The sequence below is a fragment of the Podarcis filfolensis genome, assembly GCF_964270895.1.
Source record: "Podarcis filfolensis genome assembly, chromosome: 2".
In the NCBI taxonomy this organism is placed as follows: domain Eukaryota; kingdom Metazoa; phylum Chordata; class Lepidosauria; order Squamata; family Lacertidae; genus Podarcis; species Podarcis filfolensis.
In genome coordinates, this window is record NC_139605.1 from 2,011,833 (window position 1) to 2,028,219 (window position 16,387).

At 46.5% G+C, this 16,387-nt stretch overlaps 2 protein-coding genes across 5 annotated transcripts; one reads left to right on the plus strand and one right to left on the minus strand.

The window, feature by feature from the left end:
• Positions 1-1,202: 1,202 nt before the first annotated feature.
• LOC310756792 (uncharacterized protein) lies at positions 1,203-7,972 on the minus strand. Of its 2 annotated transcripts, XM_083601571.1 has the most exons (5): positions 7,637-7,972; positions 5,400-5,596; positions 4,794-4,920; positions 4,351-4,428; positions 1,203-3,338 (listed from the first exon to the last, which is right to left on the minus strand). In XM_083601571.1, exons 2-5 carry the CDS (start codon positions 5,472-5,474, stop codon positions 1,960-1,962), a joined length of 1,659 nt encoding a protein of 552 aa, XP_083457697.1. In that variant the 5' UTR covers positions 5,475-5,596; positions 7,637-7,972; the 3' UTR covers positions 1,203-1,959. The 2 variants fall into 2 exon arrangements, with proteins under 2 accessions (XP_083457697.1, XP_083457696.1); XM_083601570.1 differs by lacking the exon at positions 7,637-7,972 and having other exon boundaries at positions 5,400-5,901.
• On the plus strand, positions 7,912-15,534 carry LOC310756816 (uncharacterized protein). Of its 3 annotated transcripts, none has more exons than XM_083601636.1 (2): positions 7,912-8,177; positions 12,298-15,534. In XM_083601636.1, the coding sequence occupies exon 2, from the start codon at positions 12,450-12,452 to the stop codon at positions 14,043-14,045; it is 1,596 nt and encodes a 531-aa protein (XP_083457762.1). In that variant the 5' UTR covers positions 7,912-8,177; positions 12,298-12,449; the 3' UTR covers positions 14,046-15,534. The 3 variants fall into 3 exon arrangements, with proteins under 3 accessions (XP_083457762.1, XP_083457764.1, XP_083457763.1); XM_083601638.1 differs by having other exon boundaries at positions 8,031-8,177; positions 12,272-14,826; XM_083601637.1 differs by lacking the exon at positions 7,912-8,177 and adding an exon at positions 8,780-8,939 and having other exon boundaries at positions 12,298-14,826.
• The last annotated feature ends 853 nt before the right edge of the window (positions 15,535-16,387 follow it).

The following is a 16,387-nucleotide window of genomic DNA, read 5'->3' on the forward strand; positions in this document are numbered from 1 at the left end:
GAAGTACAGATTCAGTTTGTGGTGTTTGGGGGCTCATTCTTTATAAGCTAATAACATTTGTTCCTGCTTTTTTATGACTTCTGTTTTTGCTTAATTAGCCTTTATCAATTATTGCTTATTATTCATTACTGGATTTGTACATTACCTGCACTGGAACTTATAGGTGACTTACATACATTCAAATGGTTTACCCCAGTTGTCATTTCTTGAAGCATAGTAAGGTTACCTCTCCACCTGAAGCTCTTTCCACACTCCATGCATTTAAACTGTTTCTCCCCATAGTTTTAGTTACAGGTAAGTAGCCGTGTTGGTCTGCCATAGTTGAAACAAAATAAAAAAATTCCTTCCAATAGCACCTTAGAGACCAACCAAGTTTGTTATTGGTATGAGCTTTCATGTGCATGCAAACTTAGTTGGTCTCTAAGGTGCTACTGGAAGGAATTTTTTAATTTTGTTTCTCCCCAGTGTGGGTTATCTGATGTAAAGTAAGGTGAGCACTCTGACCGGGTTTGAAATTAGCAGGGCGCCAGGTGCGTTTTGTGCCTAAAGATTCTCCATTTGTGAGCACCTCAAAAAAGTATGGGTGCCACTTTTTGCATAGAAAGAATGTTAAGGACTTTTGGGGAAACTACTCACCCATCCTTCGCCTGGACCGTCCCTTTTTCCTCCACCTGCCCTGACTCCAACCTTGTGGTGTTAATGTTTAGTCGTTTAGTCGTGTCCGACTCTTCGTGACCCCATGGGCCAGAGCACGCCAGGCACTCCTATCTTCCACTGGTGGGTGTCGTGACACCCCATAAATCACAGGTCCCCTCTCCTGGGTCACTTCCCTGCCCCCCTTCCTCTGCCACATAAGGTGTGCAAGCAGCACTCTATTCTTTTGTAGTCCTCAGCAACATTTGACACCCCACCAGCCCTCACACCACCTTCCCAAAGTGGGGAGAGTAAGGTGCTGGGCTCCAAAAAGAGGTGTGAGGGTCGTGTCAGGGTCCTAGAGTCCTCCTACCTCCTTCCCAAAGCCAAGTTAGCACTTTTCCAGCTTTAGGAAGTAGGTGGGAGGGCTCTAAGATTTGGGCCATGCTGTTCTAATACGGAGGCCACGCATACAGCTGTTTTAATCTAAGCATCATTTATGTTGATATTTGATGTGCATCTGAGCAGATGGTATCCCAAAGAGCTTCAGCAACAGGGCAAACTGAAGAGCTGTTCAGATTGCGAAACTTTATTTAGAATAAAAGATAGGGGGAAAGCAAGAAAACAGGTTGAACAGCTCAGGTTTTAATTTTAAGGTCTGGCACCACCATCCCTTTGGAAGGACTGGCCTGTGATTCTTTCCCTATGTGGAGAGTCTGATGTAATAAATAAATAAATAGTCACAGTCATTTATATCACATTTCCCAACTAGGCACTCTAAGCCACTTGGGGACTCTGAATACTTGATGGGTGAAACCTGAGACACATGAGAGTTTCACTTAAAGAAAGGGTGACAGCAGCAGACCAATGCCTTTTGCCACACCTCTGACCAAGTGCCTAAACTTTGCCTCCTTTCTTTCTCCACTTACTGCATTAATAATAATATGCCAGATGGCCAAGACATTAGGCCGAATGGGGAGACCATCTTGGGCAATTAGCATAGAAGTTGCTAGGAATTTCTTATTTTTCTTAGAGGCAACAAAACCTATCATCATGCATTTTGAGGTGCCACAAGATGCTCAAGTTTCCTCCCTGCTATGGTTCTTCCATGTGTGGTAAATACTTCAGTTTCTAGTGAAGTGCTGTTTACACTCAGTGAATCTCGATTTGTTACTCCCTCTGTAAATTCTTCTGTGTTAAGCAAGTTTGCTGCATTTACTGCTGTTCTTCATATTCCAATCACTTAGAGGTGTTCTCCCCTGTGTGAGTTCTCAGATGCAGCCAGGTCTTCACTCCCACTGAAGCGCTTTCCACACTCTCTACATTTTAATGGTTTCCCCTAGTGTGGGCCCTTTGATGTACAGTAAGACTTCCGCTATATCTGAAGCTCTTTCCACACTCCATGCAGTTAAACGGTCTCTCCCCAGTGTGGGTTCTGTGATGAAATGTAAGTGCACTCGCACAACTGAAACTCTTTCCACACTCCATGCATTCATACGGTTTCTCCCTCGTGTGGGTTCTTTGGTGTAAAGTAAGTTCACTCCTACAACTGCAGCTCTTTCCACATTCCATGCATTCATATGGTTTCTCCCCAGTGTGCTCTCTTTGATGTACTGTTAGTGTAGTCCTCCGGTTGAAGCTCTTTCCACACTCCATGCATTCAAACGGCTTCTCCCCGGTGTGGGTTCTTTGATGTGTAGTAAGGCTTCCATTCCGACTGAAGCTCTTTCCACAATCCATACATTTAAATGGTTTCTCCCCAGTGTGGGCTCTTTGATGCACAGTAATTGCACTCCTACAACTGAAGCTCTTTCCACACTCCATGCATACATAGGGTTTCTCTCCAGTGTGGTTTCCTTGATGTGCAGTAAGGCTTCTTCTTTGTCTGAAGCTATTTCCACACTCCATACACTTAAATGGTTTCTCCCCAGTGTGGGTTCTTTGATGTAAAGTAAGTGCACTCTTATAACTGAAGCTCTTTCCACACTCCATGCATTTATGCAGATTCTCCCCAGTGTGCACTCTTTGGTGTATTGTAAGATGGTGATTGAGACTGAAACTCTTTCCACACACCATACATTTAAATGGTTTCTCCCCAGTATGGGTTCTTTGATGTCCGATAAGCAAACTGCTTGTACAGAAGCTCTTTCCACACTCCATGCATTTATGCGGTTTCTCCCCAGTGTGGGTTCTTTGATGTAAAGTAAGATGGTGATTGAGACTGAAGCTCTTTCCACACACCATACATTTAAATGGTTTTTCCCCAGTGTGGATTCTTTGGTGGGCAATAAGGTTTCCGCTCTGGCTGAAGCTCTTTCCACACTCCATGCATTTGAATGGTTTCTCCCCTGTGTGGGTTTTTTTATGCTTAATAAGGTTACCAGCACTGCTTAAGCTCTTTCCACATTCCGTGCATTGAAATGCTTTCTCCCCCGTTTGGGTTCTTTGACGCAAACTAATGCTTCCACTCTGACTGAAGCCCTTTTCACACTCCACACTGCTCCTTCCTGTGAATTCCTCCTGTGAGTTCAGGGTTACATGGAAACCAATGTCCTGAGTAGTGGAAGATTCCCTTTTCCCATTATTTGACATGTTTCTGCCTACATGCTTTTGGCGTGACAGTTGATTTACAAATGTCTCTTTCCCTACATTATGCTCCACATTTCCTGACGGCTCCTCATAATTCTCTCTCCTCTGCCCATTACCTGTTTTGGGGGTGGAAGAAAAAGAAAATGTTGTTCAAACTGCAAGGTAGAAGCAGAGACTCCCATTGAGAATCGAGCCCTGTTCTCTGCCTCTTCTACCATTTTCAAACACGTCCCCCACTTATCTCCCCACACAGCTGAATCTGAAGTTAATTTCTCAAGACAACACAACGAGTCCATTCCTGCTCCACCTCACACAAGCTGTCACCTCGCACTTCTGTGTCTGATTATCTCCCCCCTTTCTCAGAGCACCACCCAATTGGATCGTCTCCTTCCACCCAAGCGATGAAGTCTGGTTTGGGAAATGTTTTCAAAGCAGCCAGTTAATTCCAAGTGCAAAATACCCAGGCATGCCAAGCCCTACTACTGCCATGGCTCCCTTCCCAAAATAAGGGAAAGGCAAGATCTTAACACTCCGTCTGAGGGATAGAAGAAGGGCACATGGTCCCAGCAGAATCCACCTGGCACTTGGGAAGAGGATCTCACTGTACATTAACCTCAGAGGCAATGTGGAGGCTATTTTAAATTTAAACCTCAGCCTGGATGCCATCTCTGCTCTTTAGAAGAAAACCCTGTTGGACCCTGTGTGGGCAGCTTTTTACAGCCTTAGGGCCGGGTGCTCGCACTCTGTGGGACCAGAGGCAGAACTGGGTGTAACAACGAATGTAAATGCAACCTTTGGACAGGAGCAGTTTCTACACACACTCTTTCCTCTACCCAGGCAAGCAAGAAACACCTTCAGATTTCAAGGACACAACCCAGGCAGGAAAAGAGGACTCAAGGAGGATGTGAAGCAGAGGTGGTCATGGATCATGGCCTGGGGACAGCGGTAACTGGGGCGGGGGTGGAGTCCCATGGGCTGCCCCCCCCCGGGTCTATTTAGTCCCAGAGTCCTATAGGAGCCAACTAGATGCTGACAGGAAGCACAGAAGCAGGACATAAAGGCAACAGGCTTCTGCTCTCTCTCTTTCCAGAGGAAAGAAAGGACCCCAAAATGCAGCTAAACATCTACCTTCTGATATCTCCCCTTCTTTAGGGACCTGGAGAAATGGATCTTGTTTTTCTTCCCAACAGGAACCGAGGTCTGATTCTACCAAGGAAAGCAATAATATTAGCTACTTTTGGCCACAAATCACCTGGCCATTTCAAATCAATCCATATCTACGACCGCAAAAGCAAAGAGGAGGGATTACCATACCCGGATCCTATAAAGACATGCAACATGAGCAGGAGAGGGCCTTGTGGTCCCCACTGTCACAAGGGGCGTTTGTGTGAATATATGGATGCTGCTTCAGAGAGCAAAGCTGCAAATATTGTAGGGTACATCTCCAAAAATGGGGATCCAAGCTGGCTATTCTTCTTAAATTATTCCTACTCTGCATGAATAAATGGCACAAAGAGCTGGTTGACACCTTCCACATCTAACAGGCAAGAGGGATAAAAATGCTTCCTCACCTAGAGAGGCCACCATCTCATAATTCTCCTCCATGACTTCCTTGTGCAGAGCTCTTTGGCCACGATCCAGCAGAGCCCACTCCTCCTCCGTGAAAAAGACAGCCACCTCCTCAAAGGTCAAGAGGGCCTGGAAGAAGAAGAAGAAGAAGAAGAAGAAGAAGAAGAAGAAGAAGAAGAAGAGGAGGAGGAGGAGGAGATAACTTCTCTTAGATCCCCTTCATCCCTGTCTGTTTTGTTGGTTGGTCGTAAGCCTCTTTGGATCGCCCTGGGCAAGATAAATCCACTAATAGAAATACAGTGGTACCTGTGGTTACGTACTTAATTCATTCCGGAGGTCCGTTCTTAACCTGAAACTGTTCTTAACCTGAGGTACCACTTTAGCTAATGGGGACTCACGCTGCCGCCGCACAATTTCTGTTCTCATCCTGAAGCAAAGTTCTTAACCCGAGGTACTATTTCTGGGTTAGCAGAGTCTGTAACCTGAAGTGTCTGTAACCTGAGGTACCACTGTAATAACAAATATTCCCCACGCAACACAGAGGCTGGTTTGTCCCCCTCTCTTCCCCTTCTCCCCTCTCCTCCCCACACCAGATACTCTTTCCCTACCTGAGGGAGCTGCCTGGCAACTCTTTCCATCCAACCCCTAAGAAGAGACGGTCCAAACGGTGCCTCTGAGGCCATTGCGCTGCCTGTGGAAGACAGAGGGAATGGAGGCGTAAACTGGGACACTCCTGGGACTCTCTCAGGTGTTGCCACGATGCACTTCAAAGCAGGGAGCAGCTCTCAAGAGGCCATTCCTGGGCCTGCAGGGGAAAGACAGGGAACAGGAAGGATGTCATGAAGATCATGATATTAAAAGTTGCTTCAGTTTTTAGGGGATTGTGGCTTGGGGGATGGAGGCATGCTGGCGAACTATGGCGCCCCAGGCCTTCCTCTAAGGAATGTACATATGTGTGTACATCTTGCTCAGCCTATAGCATTACGAAGCCCTCCTGCCAACCTCAATGTTTTCATGGCAAGCGAGGAGACTGGGCAGGAGTGAGGCTGGCAGCAACAGAGAAGAAAGACCTTCAGCATCCCTGTGCTGCGCCAGTCCTGCAAGAGGGGCCAGATCCCTCCCCCATGCCCACCCACCCGGCTTTCATCTCCCCCCCCCCCCAACAATCTTCCCAGAGCATGTCTAGAGAAGCCTCTTTTTGGAGGCAGCATCAGAATCAGATGGGAGGTAATGTATTTCTTCCCCCCAAGTCCAAAACTGGGGAGTGGGCATTTATTTAATTCATCCGGTCTTTTGCCATGAGGCTTTTAAAAGTGCCCTTAAGATCCCAATCAATTTCAAATACCGCCATCCATGCACCCATTTCCCTTGAATTAATTTTATAATGAATGGTTTTAGAGTGTTGTTTGTGCTGTACTTTTGTACTGTTTTATTGTTGTTAGCCGCCCTGAGCCCGGTTTCGGCTGGGGAGGGCAGGATATAAATAATTTTTATTATTATTATTATTATTATTATTATTATTATTATTATTGCCTAGCGGGAGGGAGACTGACTGGGTGTTTTTTCAGGCTCCAGGAAATCCAAAATATGCCCTTTCCCTCCTGTTTTGAAGCAGGGACTCCTCCCCATTTGCCTCCCCCCTCAACATGACCAACCTCAGAAAGACCCTTTCCTTTGTTCCAAGGAAACCACAGTCCACCAGCCCCCCCCATCTACGAGTTCTGAAAGGGGAGATGGGGGGCTTCCCCCTCCCCAAAAACCCACATTTTGCTTCCCTTTGACTCTTTCCAATAGCAGCCTCTTTCTTGCTAAGGAATCTCACAAGATGATCGAGGGTCTGGAAACCAAGCCTTATGAGGAACGGTTCAAGGACTTGGATATGTTTAGTCCAGAAAAGAGGAGACTGAGAGGAGATGGGATAGCCATTGTCAAATATCTTAAAGGCTGTCACGTGGAGGAGGGTGCGTGCTTGTTTCTGTCCTGCTCTGGAGTTTAGGACTCCTAAACACCAGGAAGAAGAACTTTCTGACAATAAGAACTGTTCAACGGTGGAACTGTCTCCCTCTGGAGGTAGTGGACTCTCCTTTCCTCTGATGTTTCTAAGCAGAGGCTGGAGGGCCATCAGTCCTGGATGCTTTAGCTGAGATTCCTGCATTGCCAGGGGTTGGACTAGATGACATTTGGGGGTCCCCTTCCAAACTCTATCTAAGGCCGACTTCCTTTAGCATTTTGTCTGCTCCTCAGCCGCTGTGAGTTAAACCACAGAGCCTAGGACTTGCCGATCAGAAGATCAGCGGTTTGAATCCCTGCGAGGGGGCGAGCTCTCGTTCCTCTGTCCCTGCTCCTGCCAACCTAGCAGTTCGAAAGCATGCAGTGCAAGTAGATAAATAGGTACCGCTCCGGCGGGAAGGTAAACGGCGTTTCCATGCGCTGCTCTGGTTTGCCAGAAGTGGCTTAGTCATGATGGCCACATGACCTGGAACCTGTACGCCGGCTTCCTCGGCCAATAAAGCGAGATGAGCGCCGCAACCCCAGAGTGGGCCACGACTGGACCTAATGGTCAGGGGTCCCTTTACCTTTTACAGCCCCACCTCCTATTCAAAATCTCCTCCATCTCCCGCAACCCAAAGGCGACTCTGCTCTCCAGCTCTGGGGCTACAAAAGCAGCTCACCAAGCCCCCCCCATATAGGGCACTGCTTCTACTGCGCCAAATCCTTCCTCCCCGCTGCTATCTCCCCACCCCAAGGGGGCTTTAGCAAAGGAGCGGAGGGAGGGGGCGAGTGGAGGGGAATTGCAGATATAAACGAGAGCGCTATTAGATAGTACGGACAGAGCAGGACTTACTTCTGAGTAAACATGCATGAGACTGGGCTGCACAGCGGTGCTTCCCGAAGAAACGAGATCCACTGGGGAGGCGGACTACAGTTCCCAAGAGGGAAAAGTGGGAGCGGGGAGACTTTGCAAAGGGAATCCTTTCCCTCTCCCCCCACCAGCTGCTTGCAGATTCAGGTGCAAGGAAAGCGAATCTTTCCCCTCCCCTCCCCCACCAACCCCGAAACACCCCCAAATACGCAGCACCTCTTTCTCCTCTCTACGCCTCCTCCTCGCCTGGGAATGTGCATGGAGTCCCCACCCCTCCATCCAGCCTCTACAACCCCACCCCACCCGCGCCACAAACTTCCTGCCTCTCTAGGAAGCGGAGCTCATTGACCCTGGGAGAGGAAGGGGGGAGTGGCAGGAGATCCGCCCTCCCCCTCCCCCTCCCTGCAAAGAAAAATCCCCATTTCTTTTGTGAGCAGGTCGGAGGTTCGATCCCCGGTAGCGGCACGGAAAGAGACCCACCCACAGCCCCCCACCTCTGGAAAAACTACTCCTGGATCTGAAGGTTACACAGGTTTACATTTATCTCTGTTAATTGGGGTGGGGGGAGAGATCCCGCCACTGTGACACCCATTTTCCAAGGGGAGTGTCGGCCTGCAAAGTAGGCCGGTGTTGTTCTTCCCGTTTTGCTGGAGGGGGTCAAAGTCAGTTCCTTGGGGGGGGGGGCAGCTCAATGACAGAGGAAATGCTTTGCATGTATAGAGAAGTCCCAGGTTTGATCTCCGGCGTGAAAAGAGGACCAAACCCCCCCCCCCATTTTCAATTCTCCGCTGTGGGGAGGAGACCCCCCCGTCCGACTCCAACCATGTGCAAACCCTAAGTGCAGGCGGGGGGGGGAGCTGCTTCACTGGGGGGAGGGGTGTACTCCCCCCCCCCCCACCCAGCACCCAATTTTAATCTCGATCCGCCTGCAGCAGTTGCCCCCACGGTAAATGGAGGGTGGGCATAGCTGTCAACTTTTCCCTTTTCTTGCCAGGAATCCTATCCTATTTTTTTAAGGGAATTTCCCTTAAAAAAAGGAAAAAGTTGACAGCTATTGGGGGGGGGCGTGTTGCAATTTCCTACGGAGCCCAAAGAGGAAGAGGCAAAAGGCAGCGCCCTCACGTCCGGTTCCCATCCGAGCGCAGGGCGTGGGGAGCAGAGGGAGGTCTTAAAAGGGGGGAGGAGGAGTATCAGTGGAAAGCACACCCTCCTTCCGCGTTCATATTGCAAGGAAGGTAATCGGAAAAGCGAACAAAGGAAGCGGGTGGCCAGAGAAGACAAAGAGGTAAAGGTGCAGCAAGGGGGGGGGACGGCGGCAAAGAGACACCCTCCCAAAAAAAACCCAGCGACAGGGGCCTGGATCTATGCAATACAGCTGCAAACCCAACATTTGCAAGGTTTCCGTTGCACGATCTCCTTTCGTGCAACCCCCCCCCCCAACACGCGTTTTCCTTGGGGGGGGGGGCAAGAGATACTCAGCTGCCCTGCACTCTCCCCCCCCTTTCTGGCGCCTGTGCTGGAATTGAAATGCGGTGCCCACCATTAGGGGGTCCTTGCGGGAGCCCCCGTCCCCAAGCAGGGCTGTGTTTGAACCGAGGCCTCAGACGTGACGCCGACGCTGCGGATTCCTGTTTCTCCCAGGCAGGGATCCCTGGGGCGTGCCTGGCTCCGCGCGTGTAGCGAGAGGCGCATCCGTGTCGCGTGGGGCCCTTTTGGCGGTAGAGGCGGAGCCAGCCTTTCTCAACCTGTGGGTCCCCAGATGTTGTTGAACTACAACTCCCATCACCCCTAGCTAGCAAGGCCAGAGCTCAGGGATGATGGGAGTTGTAGTCCAACAACATCTGGGGACCCACAGGTTGAGAACCGTGGTCCACGCAAGGGTTTAAGGAAGCGAGAGGGGCCTGGATAGAGACCCATCCCCACTTTCTTCTTCTGCTTATCCCCCCTCTGTGTTCTTCTTGCCAAGCCCCTCCAGGTGGAGAGGATGGCGCGCTGGGGAGCACGGCTGTCAACTTTTCCCTTTTCTTGCGAGGAATCCTATTCAGAATAAGGGAATGTCCCTTTTAAAAAGGGAAACGTTGACAGCTATGGCTGGGGAGACCTTGGGTGAGAGGGGAGCCGGTCCAAGGGCGCAGGGGAGACTCCGGGAAGTAGGGGGACAGTGGATGTTTTGGGGGGCTGGGGAATGAATAGAAACATCCTTTGGGAAGATAAGAACAGCCGAGCACTGGCAGAGAGAAAGGTAAGAGACAGAAGCGGCCTTTGGTGTGGGAGATGTCTCCATCCTGGGCGCTGGCTTATGGGGGGTCCAGAGGGCATGGGTGTAGCCAGGATTTATAGGGGGGCACATTTTGGGGGGGCAGGGCAGAACCGAATTGTCTGTGACACAATTGGTCAGTTAGTTAAGTATTTTTATTTATTTACTTGATGGGGGAACAGCCTCCCTGCACCCCCCTGAAAAGAGTGGTTAAATTCCCCCACCCCCACCCCAGGTTTTCAGGGTGTGTGTTTTTTGTTGTTTCATAAAATTTCATTGAAACTTTTTCATAATACCATATGATTAAAAAACAAAACAAAATTAATTTAAATGACAACAAAAAGAAAGAATACAATGTCTACCTGTCTCAAAGCAGCGTTTGAAACTCCTGTTGCTCTGGGCGAATTTTGCGACAGGGAGTTTCATTAGCACGAGCAGTTTCTGAGCTCTGGGCTCAGATTTCAGATTAAAATTGCAGAGTGAAAGGAAAGGAGAGCCTTTTCTGCCTCCCCACTTCCAGCCACTCTCTGAATTCTGGAGAAGAGACCATCTTAAGAATATTAGGGGAGCAGGCAGGAGAAGCATGGATTTGTTTTTTGCAGCCTAGACAATCCGTTGTTGTGCCCATAACCTAAGTGGAAGGTGCCATTTAGCTGCTAGCTTTCATATATCAGTTTCTAACACTGTCTCAAAGGTAGATCTTAACCCTTGTCTCACACAGAAAGGGGAGGGACCTCACCTGGGGGGGCTTCCATTTCTTCTCCCAGCTTGAAACCATGGGAGACTGCCCATTTCCAGCTTTTCGCACAGGGTCCTTAACCAGTCATTCAACACCTTCAGGTGTGTACACAGCCCACAAAAACATGAGTCATAATATGTTCATTAGCCTTTAACTTGTGCTAATAATTGCGGTACATGGAGGATGCTGTGAAAATGCTTTTGGGATTTATATATCAATTATATATTGAAATCATCTTCATTACTTCTGGTTTTTGGTAGAGTGAGTTGCAACCTGTGATACTGTCCATCGGCACCAAGTGAGAATAGATGTATGCACTTTCACAGCCTGGTTGGCTTCAAGGGTAAAGGCCCCAAGATCATGATAGACAATGCCCATTGCTGGAGGGTTTACATGGAGACATCTGAATAATAAATATAATTTCAGTTATAGAAAATAAAGTGAGAAAAAATAAGAGAGAGAAAAGGTGCAAAAAATACCATATTATTCTCATACTGCATATATGGTTATTAGAAACCTACTATGTTCTCTATGAACTCAGTCCAAATGTCAGTATGTTTATCCAGACAAAGTCTACGTATGTAAGTAATCCATTCATCCGTAGTAAGTGTTGTCATATCATCAATCCATCTGAAGACAGCCCTATTTAATGAAGTTTTTAATGTTTGATGTTTTATCATGTTTTTAATAGTCTGTTGGGAGCCACCCAGAGTGGCTGGGGAAACCCAGCTAGACGGGCAGCAGAGAAATAACAACAACAAAAGCAACAACTAATATTAATTAAAGAGGAACTTGTCTTTATTCCTCCAATTCATCAATATCAGTCTCTTGGGCACATTTAGGAAGCGCATAATCAACTTTTGTAATCCAGTTGATATCTTACATGCAATCGGTATATAATTCCAAAAGATATTTTCCTCTGAAAGTCTTCACTGTTAGAATTCAGCTTTTTCAGTGTCACACATATTCCTTTGGCCACCACCCCCCCAAAAGAGAAAGGAAAGTGAGAGAGTCCTGGACAGAGCAGAGGGGAGAATATAATGATGATGATGATGATGATGATATAATAATAATAATAATAATAATAATAATAATAATAATAATAATAATAAATTTATACCCCGCCCTCCCCAGCCAAGGCCGGGCTCAGGGCGGCTAACAACCAATAATAAAAACAAGTTGAATGAATACAACTTAAAAACAAGATTAAAATACAACAATTAAAATATTGAAACATTAAAATATTAAAATGCAGCCTCATCACAGGAGGAGAAAGGAAAAAGGAAAAAAAAGGGGGGGAGGGAATCAAATTGGCTCCAAGCCAAAGGCCAGGCGGAACAACTCTGTCTTATAGGCCCTACGGAAAGAAAACAGATCCCGCAGGGCCCTGGTCTCATGAGGCAGAGCGTTCCACCAGGCCGGAGCCAGAGTTGAAAAGGCCCTGGCTCTGGTTGAAGCCAATCTAACTTCCTTAGGGTCCGGGACCACTAGGGTGTTGCTATTTATGGACCTTGAGGCTCTCCGTGGGGCATACCTGGAGAGGCGATCCCGTAGGTACGAGGGTCGTAGGCTGTGATGTTAAATTTAAGAAGTTCCTTTTTCTTCTTTGAAACCCTAACAGGATTTTTTTCCTCCACTCGCAAACAGCAACAGAGAAGGCATTCAGAATTCTGAGAGGCCATCTGCAATTTCACTGGGAATAATGAAGAGAACATTAAAATGTGTGTAATATGCTTCAGCCAGTGTATGCACTTAGTTAACATCAATGAACTCACCCAGTAGACAAAACATTTGAAACTATGGAGAGTGGAAAGAGCTTGAACTGGATTGAAACTCCTAAGAAACATCAACAAACTCGCACAGGAGAGAAGTCATTTAAATGTATGCAGTGTGGAAAGAGCTTCAGTATAAAGAGAAGCCTTACAATACATCAACGAACTCATACAGGGGAGAAACCATTTAAATGTATGGAGTGTGGAAAGAGCTTCAGTATAAATAGAAGCCTTATAATACATCAACGAACTCACACAGGGGAGAAACCATTTAAATGTCTGCAGTGTGGAAAGAGCTTCAGTCAAAGTGGACACTATAAAATACATCAGCAAACTCACACAGGAGAGAAACCATTTAAATGTTTGGAGTGTGGAAAGAGCTTCAGTCAAAGTGGACACTATAAAATACATCAGCGAACTCACACAGGTGAGAAACCATTTAAATGTTTGGAGTGTGGAAAGAGCTTCAGTCGAAGTGAACACTATAAAATACATCAGCGAACTCACACAGGGGAGAAATCGTTTAAATGTATGGAGTGTGGAAAGAGCTTTGGTCATAGCGTAACCCTTAGAATACATCAGCGAACTCACACAGGGGAGAAACCATTTAAATGTATGCACTGTGGAAAGAGCTTCATTATAAAGGGAAAACTTACAATACATCAACGCACTCACACAGGGGAGAAACCATATAAATGTATAGTGTGTGGAAAAAGCTTTACTTCAACCAAAAACCTCAGACTACACCAAAGACATCACACAGGGGAAAAACCATTTAATTGTATGGAGTGTGGAAAGAGCTTCAGTCAAAGTGGATCCCTTAAAATGCATCAACGAATTCACACAGGGGAGAAACCATTTAAATGTATGGAGTGTGGAAAGAGCTTCAGTCATAGTGAAACCCTTAAAATGCATCATCGAACTCACACAGGGGAGAAACCATTTAAATGTATGGAGTGTGGAAAGAGCTTTTCTCATAGTGTAGCCTTTAGAGTACATCAACGAACTCACACAGGGGAGAAACCATTTAAATGTATGGATTGTGGAAAAAGCTTCAGTGAATGTGGTAAGCTTAGACTACATCAACGAACTCATACAGGGGAGAAACCCTTTAAATGTATGGAGTGTGGAAAGAGCTTCAGTGATAATGGGAACCTCAAAAGCCATCAGCGAACTCATACAGGGGAGAAACCATTTCAGTGTATGGATTGTGGAAAAAGCTTCAGTCAAAGTGGATACTATAAAATACATCGACGAACTCATACAGGGGAGAAACCCTTTAAATGCAAGAAGTGTGGAAAGAGCTTCCATCATAGTGGACATTTTAAACTACATCAACGAACTCATACAGGGGAGAAACCATTTAAATGTATGGAGTGTGGAAAGAGCTATAGTCAAAGTACACATTTAAAAATACATCAGCGAACTCATACAGGGGAGAAACCATATAAATGTATGGAGTGTGGAAAGAGCTTCATTGATAGTGGGTACCTCAGAAGCCATCAGCGAACTCATACAGGGGAGAAACCATATAAATGTATGGAGTGTGGAAAGAGTTTCAGTCAAAGTGGAAGCCTTAGAGTACACAAAAGAACTCACACAGGGGAGAAGCCATTTAAATGAATGGAGTGTGGAAAGAGCTTCAGTCAGGGGACATTTTAAAATACATCAGTGAACTCATTTATAGAGTGCTGGAAGAGCGGCAGTTGATTTGGACATTTTAAGATACATCAACGAACACACTCATGGGGGGAGGAACTTAAATGTGTGGGTTGTGTTTGCAAAGAGCTTCCCTAAGAGTGGAGCACTTAGAAAACAGCAGTGGATTCACACGGGGAGAAACCATTTAAATTTATGGAGTATGAAAAGAACTTCAGTCAGAGTGAAAACATCTCTGAAGAATAGTGAACTCACATGTGAAGAAACCATTTAAATGCATGGAGTGTGGAAGGAGCTTCAGTTGGAGTGGAGATCCTTATATACATCAGCCGTTAAATGCATAGAGTATATGTGACGTTCTGGTGTCTGCATGTAAAGTTGTACCCATGTATTAAAGTAATGAAGGTAATGTCTCACAATAGTAAATGCAATATAATAGGTCATGAACTGCTTGCAGTTTGTGGAGAACATGAATCTGCAATGCTGGTGGGAACGTTGATGCTCTTTTAGTTGGCTGAAGTTTGGTCTTCAGTTGAGAGAGTTGGAAATGTTGGTGTTTTGGGTTGCTAATAGAGTATTGTGGAAATTAGAGGGTGAAAGTTGTGATGCTTTGGAAGCAGGGATGGTTAAATTAGTAGTATACGAACAACCGTATAACACCTATTGTTGTAATTACACTAAATGAACAAATAAGACACAGAAAGAGTGAAATAATCTTATGTACATAAAGTAATGTTGAAACCCCTGTATAGTTTTTGTTATTGATAAATGTGCTACAACTCCTCCTCATTCTTGCTTATTTGAAGGACTCAATGTGCAATTAAAACATTATCTCCTGTGGCAGCAGGAATAAAGGATTAAATAAAGCTTTGAGCCCCAGGCCCTCCTCTCTGTGGCTGGGCTGCACATCTGTGCCTCAGGAGATCTGAAACTGTCACGGTCAGAGCCACTCAAGTAGCAGCTCGAAGCAGGCAGGGTGATGGTGGTGGACACGAATCTCCCTTTCCCCTTGGATCGTGTTGGGCTGGAGGCTGTTAGTTAACCCATTTAACAAGTAAACAATAGATTTCATATAATTTAGCGCTGAATGAAATGTATGTATTAAATCGTTTTAGAAATAGCACTTTTATGTGACCGACTGTTCTCACCTTGAGTTTTCCAGGCATAGGAAGCTATGGAAATGGAATGCTAAGGATTGGTAGGTGGACAAAAAGTGAGTGAAATATAAATCCTAAGATTCCAAGACACCTGGACACCCAAGATAACGGACAGAAAAAGAGTTTTAGCTCCCTGACCTGTGACCTTCCCTTTCATGTATAACTTCTATGAGCTAATGCCTGTACATTTCTTTCAAAACTGTTTTAAAATGAACTCCTGACTTGGAGTCACTGACACTATTGCAATAGCTTATCTCAAAATAAACTGGGTCTCTTCCGGATGTTGAGTTTTCCTATCTCTTGGCTGTGTTTTTCTTTGAGGTGTTACTCCCTCCCCTGGACATTAACCTTTGAGAGAATGTAGTCTAAACACCGACAATCGGGAAACTCTGACCTGTGAGTGCTCCAATGGGAGAACAGCCTTTAGCAAAGGTGTCATGGACTTTAAAGGTGATCAAAACCATGACAAAAGGGGGGAGTGTTCTAAGAGGAAAGCACGTTTGGCAAACCCTCACCACAATCGACTCCCACCTGGAAACCTATGTCCCCAACAGTGGTGTAGCTAGCCGCTTGGACACCCAGGGCGGTGGGGCTTGTGCCAGGCGCACCAGAATATCAGCGCCTGAGGCCCGTTCTGCTCCAACACCCAGCAGACTCACATTGCTTTTTGTGGGCAGCCCAGAGCCTGCATGCGCCCAAGTCATCGTATCACTCCCAGGAGAGACGCATGGCTCTGGCGTAGTGCCACTCCCTGTGGTGTGGCGCTCATTGCCCCTGACCCCTAGCTATGCCTCAGATCCCCACTGTGGAAGGATGTATGGATCCAGAATTTGCCTCCACAGTCAGATTTCCCTCACCCTGTTCATTCCTGGGAAAGGCCTTTTCCAAAGTGGCTCCTAGTTTCTGGAAAGAACTTTCATAAAGGAGCCCCAAACTCTCTTCCTCTCAGAGGCAAACTCCTGATTTTGCCACCTCTGCTCTTAGAGTAGCCATAACGTGAAACCTCAGGCAATGTAGGTATGTGGGGATTCCCAAATCCTGAGGTTTTCCTCTGAAAGTATTGACCTTTAGTAGGTCTGGTGGTTGTGATCAGGGACCGAAATTTCCAACAGCTGATCTGTACTGGTTGTTGTCAGGCAGAAGTGTGAC